This window comes from Eublepharis macularius, chromosome 3 (assembly GCF_028583425.1).
Source record: "Eublepharis macularius isolate TG4126 chromosome 3, MPM_Emac_v1.0, whole genome shotgun sequence".
Taxonomy (NCBI): Eukaryota; Metazoa; Chordata; class Lepidosauria; order Squamata; family Eublepharidae; genus Eublepharis; species Eublepharis macularius.
In genome coordinates, this window is record NC_072792.1 from 129,560,592 (window position 1) to 129,573,990 (window position 13,399).

Consider the following 13,399-nt stretch of genomic DNA (forward strand, 5'->3'; position numbering starts at 1 on the left):
CTTTCAAGCTCTGAAGGAGCCAAGAGAAAAGAAGGGGGAGGGGGGACATCAATGAGAGAAGCATGATTTTCACCACACTTTAAAATAATCCAAGGGGGATTCATACAGTATTCATACAGGTTGTTCATTCATTCAGTCATCTCTAGACAAGATTCTGCCTTTTATTTTGTTGCATATACTACTCTTGCCACCATCACCATATACTTAAAAAGTTCATTGTGTGTACTTTTGCAATATTACTAGGTAAAATATTTAATAACATATTTTTAGGATTCAACAAAAAGCAAAAATGTAATATCTTTTGCATCTCTTCATGTATTTTTATCCAATATCTTCTTGCCTTCAGTTCTTATATGTCCACCACATATGATAGAATGTTGCATCTGTACATTAATATTTCCAGCTCTGTCTGCTATAGTCCTTATTAGTTCTTGCAATGTCTTTAGGAGAGATATACCATCTAAAAACAATTTGTACAGTTTCTGTCTGAACATTTGACAGTCTCTGAATTTAATTCCTTTGGTACATAAGTTTTCCCATTGGTTCATAGAGACATCTGAAATTTTGCATCCATTTTATCATACAATTTTTAACTTGTTCTGTTTCTGTGGCATATTGTAATAGAATTTTGTATACTTTTCCTAATAAATGCTTTGAATCTTCACTAATTAATTGTTCAAATACACTGTTTTCTCTCTTAATCTACTACCTTCTTTGTTGTTCTTTGAGTTTGGACACCATTTGATAATACATCAACCGTGAGACTTTTTTCCTTGAGTTTGAATTTCTTGCCATATTTTTATATTTCCTTGCTTATCCATCATGTATTCATAGTTTATATGATCTGTTTTTATTTCTTGTAATAGCAACATAATAGGCCTCTATTGGTGATGTCAATGATGAAGTTGGCAGACTTATAGTACAATCCTAAGGAGACTTATAGTGAAATCCAAGTCTAAACCTATTGAAAGCCTACTTGGCTTAGACCAGAGTAACTCTCTTTAGGATTGCACTGTTAATCTGTTTCTGCATTGAAACCATATTTTTAATAGTCCATCCCTCAAAATATGAGTACCATCTTGCTTTTGTATAGTTTTTAATGATTTCTTAATCCAAATCCAAATCCAATTTATTACAGCAAAAGCCAGCGATATAAAACAATACGATTACAAGCAATAAATCAATATTATCAATACAGGAAAACCACAGGCATAAAAGGATAAGAGTGAAAATGGAATAACAATAATGAAAATAGAAAAAAATTTATGATGTTTTTTCCACTAAGAGAAGTTTACGTTTTCTGATAGCTAAAGAGCAGAATTTGGCCACAGCATAGGTTACTGAGCTCTGAGAATCTTCTAAAAGAAATTTGCGCAGAACGTCTGGTCTAAATTCCAAATAGGATTGCAAAGGGAGATTTCTTAATCCATAAACAATTATGAATTACTTCCTTAGTGTCTATTGTTTCCAGATTTATATGTCTTCTGTTCAGATTTATAATCCAGTCTGATAGCCAAACTAAAACAGCCACTTGGTGGAAAAGTTTTATGGTTGGTACTGTACTGTTCCAGCAGCAAGCTGACTATATTAATCAATATCTACCAGACTAGAATGTATGCCTATAGTTTTAAGAGAAGTGCATTTTGGGAGTTGTAGTGCCTTACCCTACAGGTTCAGTTCCTGGGGCATTCAAAGCCCGCCAAAACTTGTTAAGGCCATTTCCTCTTTTGTTCATTCACACCTCAGCAGGGAGAGGAGCAAGTCATCTCTCTTTTTTCACCACATTCATTGGGTCTACAAAGCTCCATCAAGTGCCTTTATGCATAAAAGATGCACTCTCTCCTTTCGTTATTTAGAAGAATTGTGAGTAGAGATTCCTTATGTGTATGAAGAAGTTAAATAAAACCATTTAAGTTTGTAACCAGTGTGTGTGCGTTGACACTTGACGACAAAGTGTTGGGATTCCCTCCTTGTGTCGGAATAGGTACCATCAACGTACCTCGTCTTTTTTCATCTTGTAATATTTTAAATCTTACTCTTGGTTTCTTCCCATTCCATACAAAGTCATTTATCATTCTTTAAGATCTTTTCATCTATATAGATTGACAAAATCAGGCCAACAATTCTATTGTCCTGCCTGATTTTCACTGCCAAAATTTCCAGTGCGAAAAAAGCAGATGTAATGATATTGGACATCCCTGTTGAGTTCCTTTTGTTATTTCAATTTCTCCATTAGAGAATGTACTTGCAAACAAGCTAAAAGTGTTAATATGCTGCTTTTTAGCATGCCGTAAAGTAAATGGACAAAATGAAAGAAAGCAATTCTGCATTTGAATACATTTGGTTCTAATTCTGCATTTGAACTAATCACCATCTTCAAACATGCACAGATATCATTCAATACTGGTCTTAATAATCAGTATGTATGTCAAATATTTAAAGAGAGCAATCATGTCCCCCTTCAATCTCCTCTTCTCCAAACTAAACATTCCAAAGGCCCTCAGCCTTTCCTCGTAGGGCTTAGTCTCCAGACCCTGCCATGACCATCCCCGTTGCTCTTATTTATTTATTTATTTATTTATTTTATTCAATTTATACCCCACCCTCCCCACAGATGGGCTCAGGGCAGCTTTCTGCTCTCTTCTGTACCCTCTCAATTTTGTCCACATCCTTTTTGAAGTGAGGCCTCCAGAACTGCACACAGTCCTCCAGGTGCGGCCTGACCAAGGCAGTATAGAGAGGGATTATGATCTCCTGCAATTTCGATGCAATGGCCCTTTTGATACAACCTAAGACTGAGTTTGCCTTTTTTGCCACTGCATCACACTGACTGCTCATATTTAGTTTACAGTCCACTCTTACCCCAAGATCTCTTTCGCATACGTTACTGCACAGAAGTGTATCCCCCATCCTGTATTTGTGTTTCACATTTTTGTGGCCCAGATGTAATACTGTGCATTTATCTATGTTGAATTGCATCCTGTTCATAACTGCCCACTTCTCCAGAATATTCAGGTCTTGTTGAATTTTAACTCTATCTTCTTGGGTGTTGGCCACTCCTCCCAATTTGGTATCATCAGCAAATTTAATGAGTAGTCCATTTACCCCTTCATCCAGATCATTGATAAAAATATTGAAAAGTACCAGGCCCAAAACCAAGCCCTGCGTCACCCCACTGGGTACCTCCCTCCAATCTGATGAAACACCATTGACCACCACTCTTTGGATGCAGTCCTCTAACCAGTTCCCTATCCACCGAACTGTCCTATAGTCCAGTTCTCAGCCTTCCAGTTTACCCATTAGAATGTCATGGGGAACATTATCAAAAGCTTTACTGAAATCCAGGTAAATAACATCATTAGAGTTTCCATGATCCAGTAAGCTTGTCACTCGATCAAAGAAGGAAACCAGGTTGGTCTGACAAGATCTGTTGGGGACAAAACCATGTTGACTTCTTTGGATCACTAAATGGTCCTTCAGATGCTTACAGATTGATCCCTTTAAAATCTGTTCTAATATCTTCCCAGCAACTGAAGTCAGACTGACCGGCCTGTAGTTTCCCGGGCTATCCTTCTTCCCTTTCTTAAAGATTGGGATAAAATTTGCTCTTCTCCAATCTTGTGGCACATCCCCAGTCCTCCAGGAGGCCTTGAAGATGATGGATAGAGGCTCTGCAGGTTCTTTAGAAAGTTCTTTGAGCACTCTTGGCTGCACATCATCTGGCCCAGGGGATTTGTATTCGTCCAGTGCAGCCAGGTGCCTCTGCATAACCTCTCTGTCAATGTCAACTAGCCACCCAGGTGCCCTGTTTTGTCTTCTACCATCCCAAATGGGCTCAAGATTAATAATAACACTTTTCACCCCTCCCCAAACCCCCCAACAACACCGGGATTCCTGAAATCCCAGGTTTATTTGGCCAGTATTCCCTATGGGAAAAATTATCTGGAGGCTATCCATGGGGGGATGGGGGGCATTTTTCAAGAAAACTCCACTAAATTTACAGGGGACCTATTCCTGACTTTCCTTGAAGGAGATCCCAAGTTTTAGGAATATTGGACCCTGGGATCCAATTCTATGGCCCCCTGAAAAAAGTATCCCCAGCCACTCTGCGTTGTTTTCTATGGGGGAAACATAGTCTCACCGGTGTTGTTGTTAAGTATCTCTCATATATGCTTTGAATAGCTGGTTACATTGTTTCTGAACTCAAGGTTAAAATTTGTTTTGTATCAAGCTTATAAATTGTAAATATATTTTCTTGCACTTCTGCACTTTAGATTAAACTAAAATTTCTATATAAGGAACCTAACCATTTTTGTTTCTTCCAAGAGGCTGCATCCTCTTTATCTTTGTGTTTGTAGTGGGAGGAACCCCCTTTTGTCTCTAGGAAATCTTGTTGGTCTTCAGGTTGCTCCTGGACTTGAATCTTGCTGTTCTACTGCAGACCAACACAGCTACTCACCTGAAACGATTATGCAATCTGATTGCATGGTTTTATATCAAGTAATCCACTTTGACTTTCAGCAAGAAAGGCATGCTATAAATAAAGGGAATAAATAACATAAGGTACTGAACAGTACTTGAAAGTGTGATTATTTTTACCTGCCCCAATAACTCTCTCAATACGAATTCGTGAAGGATCTATCTCCTTTGCAAACTCATGGACAGCGAGTGATGGGTCTTCATACGTGTCTGGATCAATATATGTTTTGGTTCCTGGAAATCGCACTGCAGAAGCAGAAGATATTAAAAATGATCTCGTTTACATGTATACACACAATAGAAACATTTAGGGAGCAATCCTAAGCAGGTCTACTAGAAAGCACACTCTATTTCATTCAGTGAGCTTTACTCTTAGGAAAGTGTTCTTAGAATTGCAGCCTTAAAGTATCAAATTATAGTGAGTCAGCCTATGGGAAATTTAACCTTTAATAAACAGTACCACTGTGATTGTAATATATGTTGTAAGATTCAGCTATTCTAAACACAGTTGCTGAAAAGTTAATCCCAAGTAATGTCAATGGTACTATTTCCCAAGAAATCATGATTAAAACTATACCACAGTTATTCTGTAACATAAATATTTGTGGAATAGTAATTTGCAGGGCTAGCTTAAAGGCAAGGGTTACAGCGCAGGAGAACAAATACACAAACAACTTTGTTGGAGAAAAAACAGGCCACAACTTTATTGGTTACAGAATGAAAAGGAGTATTGGCTGTGTAGGGCACGGATCCCAGCATCGGGTGGCCCACCTGCCAGCTGATGACCCACTCATCTCCTCAGCACACCTGCTGAAGGGGGACACCGTGGGATGATGGTTGAAGGATCCACACTGGGCGGAAGCCTCTGTGTGGGTCCCCCATCACCTGGAAGCAGGCATGCCCTGGCAGCCCCTGAGCTGGGCTTGCCACTGCCATGCCTGGTCCAAGATCCCTTATGGGGATCCCCATCTATGGGAAACAGTGCCCATAGGCCCAGTTTCCCCCCAAGGGATTGGTGCCCAACGCCCAAACCTCCAACCCCAAGTTGTGACAGTTAAACCTTAGAAAAAGAGATTTTTCCAAGGAGTCTCATTTAGAACGAAAGGTAGACACTCATATGCTGGCAACTAACAATGTCTGCTAACCCTATACTAATACAGAAATTGATCCTGACTGGAAATAGGACACTACCGATGAACCAGAAAACTGAAAAAAGCAGATGGTGGGTGGGGGTCGCTGCTCCGGAGCCAACTGAAGGCTCGCGTGCCCAGCCCCAGCAATATAGCTAGTGGGAGGACCTGACGGAAAACCTCTTCCCTCAGATACAGCAACGGCTTCCCACTTTGAAACACCCAGCCAGCCACTGATTGGTTGGCTGGGTGCTGTATTTTGTGTGTCTCGATTCAGCCGCGTGAAGTAAGCCGGGGCCGGAAAGGGAAAGGAGATGCTCCTGCTTGTCCCTTCCCTTGTGAGTATTGCAAACACTGGGCCCGGTAAGTCAGGGCCAAGAGCATTTATCAAGGACATAAAATGGCCCAATTACTTCCTCTCTCTTTATATCCATTCATCCATAAATCAACCTATATATCAAAATCTCTTTGCAGACAACAGTAATATTTTTATCAAATAATTGATGTAATTAAGGCTATAATTCTAAGCACATTTACGGGGAAGTAAATTCCACTGAACTCTATGAAACTTACTTCTGAGTAAACATTAATAGAATTGGACTACAAAGAAGTGAAAACACAACACTAAGTTATACTTTTGGCTCCTCATGTTTGTTCTTTATGGGAAAAGAATGACAATATGTAAATGTTAGCATTGAGACAGAAATTGCAAGTCAAATGATAAACATTAATTTTTACCAAACAAGCATGATATAGTTCCCAGAGGCAGAAGTTGGAAAGTTCAGAGAAAATCACATAATGAGGAGCAGGTGGAAATTCATAAACACATCTTCAGTGTTGATGAGATGAATTTATTTTGAAGTTCTAAAAGAAGACCTTTTCTTCAGGCAAGCTCTCTGGAAATAATGCGGGTTTTAAAACTAACAAAAGTTCTTTGATAAACTTTGGAGGCTCTGATATGTGTACCTCTGTGTTAGCAGGAATTGCCTAAATCACTTCAGTAGTGGTAAAATGTTAAGCACAGAGTGGAGATTATGGAGGCTCCCTCAACATTGAGCAGTTAGCCCCTCAGCTCTGTGTTCCCACTGGAAGTGGTTTGAATCAAGGATTTTTAAAAAAATCTTGCACTCTCTAATCACTGAAATCCTGAGGGTCTGCTTGTACATACCAGCAATGAAGCAAACTACATAAAAACAAATGGGCTGTTCTTGTTTTGGATAAGAAACACCACAGATATCTTTGCTTACAATGTCCATTTTGCAAATGAGCTCTTCGTTTTTCTTCAGACTTCATTTTTGCTTTTATATACCACTGGCACCTTGAAGAAAAAAGAACAGTACTTCACCTTTTCAAATGCTGGAGAATTTTATTTATTTTTAATTTTATTTTACTTCATTTATATCCCACATTTCTCCTTAGCAGGTACCCAAAGCAGATTACATCATTCTCCTCTTGTCCATTTCCCCCTCACAACAACCCTGTGAGGTATGTTAGGCTTGGCATGTGTGACTGGACCAAGGTCACCCAGCAAGCTTTCACAGCAGAGCAGGGAATCGCCCAGATCCTAACCAGTACACCACACTAGCTCATTAAAAAAAAATAAAATTCTTATTCTTAGTTTCATTTCAAGATCTAAACTTAAAAAAAATTACATTTAATTAAAACTGGCAACTAAAACAACCACAAAAAATGTAACTACATAGAAAATTAAAACTGGATTCTGTAGACTCCTCTAATTTAATAAAACACATCTATAATAGCACATTAAAGACTACTGAACTTTCCATATAAGCATGAAAAAGCTGATTGCCTGGAGCCTGTCAGTCTAGGACTTTATTCTATGATGTCCAAGAAAGAGAACCCAGGGTGGGGCCAGGCTTCAGTCTGAGATATAGCTGAGAGAAGCTAAATCTGTCCTGTATACATGGGACTCAGGTCACCAGGAGATGATTGGGCCCACTTCAAGTGTTCTCTGAATTTTCTCTACCATAAGGCTCCATCTACACATTACATAATCCTTGTATTTATCAGGAAACAACACAAAGACTTTGTGCTGGGAGTTTTGGAAAGGAAGTTTTGTGCCTCAAAGGTGCATTGGTTCTTTTCTGTTTGCAACAGCAGTGCTCAGGGAATTTAGGCCCCCCCACCCATGGTTTCATATCCTCTAATTCCTCCATGGAGCCACTATTGGCTCAGTTGTGAAACTTACCTGTCGCCATGTAAATGATTTTTACAATAGAGCCAATAGTGGCTCCATAGGGCAATGCTATGCTTGGGGACAAGGCTGTTATGGGGGTGAAACATGCCCATAATCCTGGTAGTTCTGTTACTGAAAGGGACCTCAATGGCTGTTTGTGCCACCTCTACCTGTACCTTCCAGTCGATACAAACTTTACTGAGGTATATTTGTTTGGAACAAACAGCATGTTGGGTCAGGATCCAAAAAACCATGGAATTCATTCTGTGCACATTTTGACTTGTCTTTCTCAAGCAGCAATCCTTCCATGTCTGTTGTCAAGCTACTTTTGAAAACAAGAGAATTTAAAAGCAGTCTGTGATATGCTATGAACCTTGGCAACTCTTTTGTGTGGCAAGATGGCAACCCAAGAAAGGGCCTTTTTGGTTGTGGCATTGAAACCAGAATTCCCTCCCTGGGGAGATTTGCTTGTCTTCCTCTATTCTTGTTTTCTGCCAGGGGGTGAAGCCTTTTTTGTTGGTTTGTTTGATGTTCTCCCAGCTACTGTTATTGGCCCTCTTCCCTTGTTGTGTTGTGATGTGTCTTTGTTATATTGAATTGTTTTACAAAATTGTTTAAATACCTTCTATAAGCTTGTATTTTAAATGCTGTTTTAATGTCTTGATGTTTTACTGTTGGAATGTTTTAATGTTGCTGCCTTGGCAACCCTGTTTGGGTGGAAAGGCTGCATAAAAATGTTTTATGTAAATAGAACTTGACCCAGACTTAGAAGCTTGCAGCCAAAAAATGATGAGTGGTTGAAATCATTATGTGAAATTGAGACCTATTCTCACCAATGTCTCTTTGGATCAGACTAGACAATACTACATCCCTGAGTCCACCATGGGGACATGGCACCATTTTAGATTCTATGTTTTTCTTTAAAGAATGCTGCAGGAGCTTGATCCTCCTGGGAAACACAGTGCAGGCAGATAAAGAGTTCTAGTCATCCCTGCTCTTTTCAAGAGCCCCACGGGTGGCTATTTCAGCTCTTGAAAACACTGATAGAGAAGACACAGTAGCCCCTCATCTCCCACATTGTGGTCCCCAGCAGAATTGGGTCCCCATGACACTTTTAAAAGGAAAAAATAGGATCTAAAATGGCGCCATGCCCTTGTGATGGACTTGGGGATGCAGTATTATATAGTTTGGCCCTTTGTCTCATGGGTTCACTAGGAAAGCCAGAAAAAGTGCTCCAGTGCAATTCAGGAATCCACATCTGACAAAATTCTTCCTTATATGAACATTGTAAAAATTCAGAAACTCTGTTATGAGTCTAGACTTAGCAATGCTATGCTGTCCTGAACCTTTGGCCCTCATGGCCCTATTACTTGTCCAGTCCACTGAAGCCACTGGAACAATTGTCCCTAAATGGTCTTATCTACATATGTATCCCCCCCATTAATTAAAAGAATGAAAACCCACTATTTTTCAAGGCAGTTCACAATAGCAACCCAAAGAATGAATTCATGTATTGTACAAATAAATATTCACATAATAAAACAAATATTAAACCTGTAAGCATTAAAACTTAAACTAGCTATAGTCCAAACTGTGGCTGAGCTTTTACAAAAATAAGAAATTAAAGTTCAGGAAGTTCTTTATGGCACACATGGTTTATGAGACTGGGGGAAGGAGAGAAGGAGAATTAGCTGCTATGAGTCCTTAGTGAAGATGGGAGGCAAAGGAGATTATTGTGGAGGAAATGGATGGGAGTCCTGGTGATGGGTAAACAGGATGATGCCACCATCACCCTAAAATCTTCTGCTGAGGTAATCACTTCAATTGGTCTCATCTGTCCCTAAGAGCGGGACCACAAGTGACGCCTGACACAGGTTGGACACTAGTCAGCTTCCCTCAAGTTTTGATGGGAAATGTAGGAGTCCTGGTCTCGCAGCTTCGCTCTCCGACTGCTGCCCAATGGACTTTTCAACTGTCACTTGTCCAACATTCCGCCAAGCTGCCTACATTTCCCATCAAAACTTGAGGGAAGCTGGCAAGTGTCCAACCTGTGTCAGGCGTCACTTGTGGTCCCGCTCTGAGGGCCAAGCTACACATGACGAATGACACTTGAACGGCAAGTGGATTGAGTGGAGGGCAAGTGAACAGGGAGAAATACACTTGCTGTTCAAGTGTCATTCGTCATGTGTAGCTTGGCCCTAAGTCTCTCCAAGCCACCAAAGTTCTAATTCATTGAGAGCAGCTGGACTGCTACAAACGTTCTGATGCTGAGACTTTTGTTACTCCAGTAGCTGGAGTGTTCATGAACGTTGTATACCATCACAGAAGCTGTTGTTGCTGGACTTCATTCATCTTAGTAAATCCCATAGCATATCATAGAAATCTATGGATTACATTAGATATAAATGTTTAATTCCTTGGAATAATACTAAAACCCCCATCATTGTATTCTTTTGTGAGTGTTCAACATTATATTTTATGATTTTAAGATCTAAAACTTGAGGGAAAATGCTTTCTGTTTGCTGTTAACAGATAATAACTCAGCTATTTTGGCAAGTGCTTATCTGCTCATGACTCTTCAGTATTAATAGAATCATCAGCCGCCTGGTGATTCAACAGTATATCAAATTGCTAATACTAAATAGTGAGCCAGAACACCTCTGTAGGATTCCAGTCCAATCTTGCACTCTGAGATTTAAATCAAATCTTATGATCAATTGACTATTTCTTCTGAAATGTCTTTCCTGACTCCAAAAATAATTTAGAAAAGATACTAGCATACCATAGTGTTTGACCTCAGAAAGTGAATCCATATCTTTGTTATCGTTATGTAATTGAAAAAGTCCATTCAATATGTTAAAAAGTGGAAAATAGTTTACAATGTTCTTAATGTTACCCAATAAATCAAATGAAATAGGGGGAATCCAGGGATATTTCTGTTTTTATCTTATTCCATTATTGAATTCCTTCAGAATATTATTTCCTTACTGCAAACTCTCCTTTTTTGATGGTTAAATTTATTATACCTGTCTGATCTACAGTGGAAAAACCTGGGAATGGGGTGGAGGTAAGGTGAAAAATATTAGAGGAACACCTGGGAAGATGAGTAGAAAGAACTGAAAATGGGGAGAAGAGAAAGTGTAGAAAAGCCTGGGGAAGAGCAAATGCATGGAAAATGGAGAAGAGAGCAAGTGCAGAGAAGGCTGTGGAGAGGGAAGGGGGAAGGCAGAAGTGGGAAAGAAAATGGAGATTGGGGTGGAGAGAAGGAAGGTGGGGCCAGTGTGAGGGCATTGAAGTCCCCTCCTCCATTAATCTTGCAGCTCCCCCTCCTTATATCTCTCTTTTAACATTGTGCTGGATTATAAACTTCCTTGGGTTTAGGAAAATGCAGCATAGACAAAACAAACAAACAAACATGGATTATTTTGTGCAGCACAACATCATTGTTAATTACCTTCCAGTGATGAGGAAGAACAGAGTGAGGATGACTAGAAGAGTGAATCCACCAACAGCAGCAGTGGCGATGACCAGAATCTGCCCCTGTTCTGCTGCTATATCTGAGGCTGAAATAAAAACATACAGAAGTAAATGTGTAAGCAACTGTTTCATAGAGAAGAAACTATATCACTTTACCAACCAAAAATATCAATTATTAGTAATGGACTTTGCTATTATTTGACTGGCATATTGCTTCTGGAGAGAAATAATGGTGGTGTGACATCAAGGGCAAGAGAACATTTCTGGGGTTTTGTTGTTTGTACCTAAGAGAAACGTAGAAATAATTAGCTACACATTTCTTTAACTTCTATTGCATTTTGGCACAGTTTTTTATTTTTGTAACACAATTATGTGAGATTGATTGCACTGAGAGTTTCGATGCGCTTCCTGGCTGAGCAAAGATTTGTACCTGGGTCTTGTGTTTCCAAACGTTCACTAGACTTTGGTGAAGGGAGAGAGAAGCCAAGGCATTAGAAATTATACATTTTTTTCCATTTTAAAAATATCTAAATATATACTAATCAATACATATGCACAGTTTGTGGGAAGAGGTTGATACAACTGAGGAATAGCTAACTTGCACAAGATACTTCAAAATGGGTAGCTGTGTTAGTTTGTCTGTAGCAGTAGAAAAGAGCAAGAGTCCAGCAGCACCTTTAAAATTAACAAAAGTTGTGGTACGATATGAGCTTTCGTGAGTCACAGCTCTCTTCTTCAGATGCAGCCAGAAGGTGAGCCCATCTGTCATATCTTGGAGAGTGGAGTGATTTCAGATGCCGAATGATAATAGCTGGTAAATGACTGCTGAATTGCAGCTGACAATTAAGCTCTAGACAATGCATTCACCTGGATTGAATCGAGACCTAGACTTCCAGCCTTATTACCAATGCTGATTTCTCCACACCCACTACCCCTCTGCATACCCCACCCTATCCTGCTATTGTGATTCACTGGCTATTGTCATTTGGCATCTGAAATCACTCCACTCTTCAAGACGTAAGGACTAGAGATGGGCATGTACAGCAATACGAACAAAAAAAAGCCACGAACAGCCCAATCTGCTGTTCGTGAGCAAGCTGTTCATGAGGCCCCATTCCCCACAAATATGTGTTCATTCCAAGCCCTGTTTGTGGCGTTTGTCAGCCATTCGTAAAGCCAGACAGGCTGGGACCTTCAATCAATTCCCTTGGCAACGTAAGCAGGGACTGTCTGAACTCTGTCTGAACTCCTTCTGTTGCCCTGGAAACCCCAATCTAAGCCCAACTTACCTTGATAGGTAGGTCTCCCTTCCAAGCATGGAGCACACATTTTGTTACATGGGAGCAAAGAGCAGGGGGGAGGGGGGGTCTTCTGTAGCCATGGTGACACCAATCTCATCCCTCCAAACCCTGTTAGGCAGTTCTGACTGCCAACCACAAACCTCCTGTATTTCTGTATGGGACCTCTGGTTATAAAAGGCACTGTGCTCCCAGCTCTGGCTTTCAATTTTAGCAGACAGTGGAGTGGGAGAGAGCTGTTGCTGGCATTTGAGAGTGAGAGTGCATTGGAGCTTGATTTTTTTCTGTGTGTGGTGGGGTGGGGCTCTACTCCCTCAGGTTCCAGTGCTGCTGCCAAGCTCTGGGGCCAAACTATTCTTTATTATTATTACCTTTCCTGCTGCCTACTCAGGTCAGGTTTCTTGATCAAACTTGAATGATGGCTGGAGGAGAGCCTTCTGAACACTCCCTGCGAATATGGGCTCTCTAAGTCCCAAGGGGGCCATTCCGGCCCCAATGAACATCCAACCACAAACATGTTTGTGAACAGGTTATGTTCGTTGATGTTCGTGAATCACTGTTTGTGGATGGCAACAAACAATGAACATTGTGGTTTTTTTTTCCTGTTCGTGCCCATCTCTAATAAGGACAGATGAAGTCATATTCTCGCTGTATCCGAAGAAGTGAGCTGTAACTCATGAAAGCTTATACTTTACCACAAATGTTGTTAGTCTTATAAATGCTACTGGTCTTTTGCTCTTTTCTACTTGCATAAGATACTGTTTTAGTAGTTTAAATAGAGACCCAGTGTTGTATAGTGGTTTGAGTGTTAGACTAGT

General features: G+C 40.1%; 1 protein-coding gene across 2 annotated transcripts in view; it reads right to left on the reverse strand.

Moving 5' to 3' along the window:
* Positions 1-13,399, reverse strand: part of EPHA6 (EPH receptor A6) — a 785,056-nt gene that overhangs the window by 215,418 nt on the left and 556,239 nt on the right. For both annotated transcript variants that reach the window (XM_054973550.1, XM_054973551.1), the window contains 3 exons: positions 11,261-11,369; positions 6,857-6,927; positions 4,600-4,725 (listed from right to left, as the gene is read on the reverse strand). In XM_054973550.1, the coding sequence (XP_054829525.1) occupies positions 4,600-4,725; positions 6,857-6,927; positions 11,261-11,369 (306 nt within the window). The remainder of the gene's footprint in view (positions 1-4,599; positions 4,726-6,856; positions 6,928-11,260; positions 11,370-13,399) is intronic.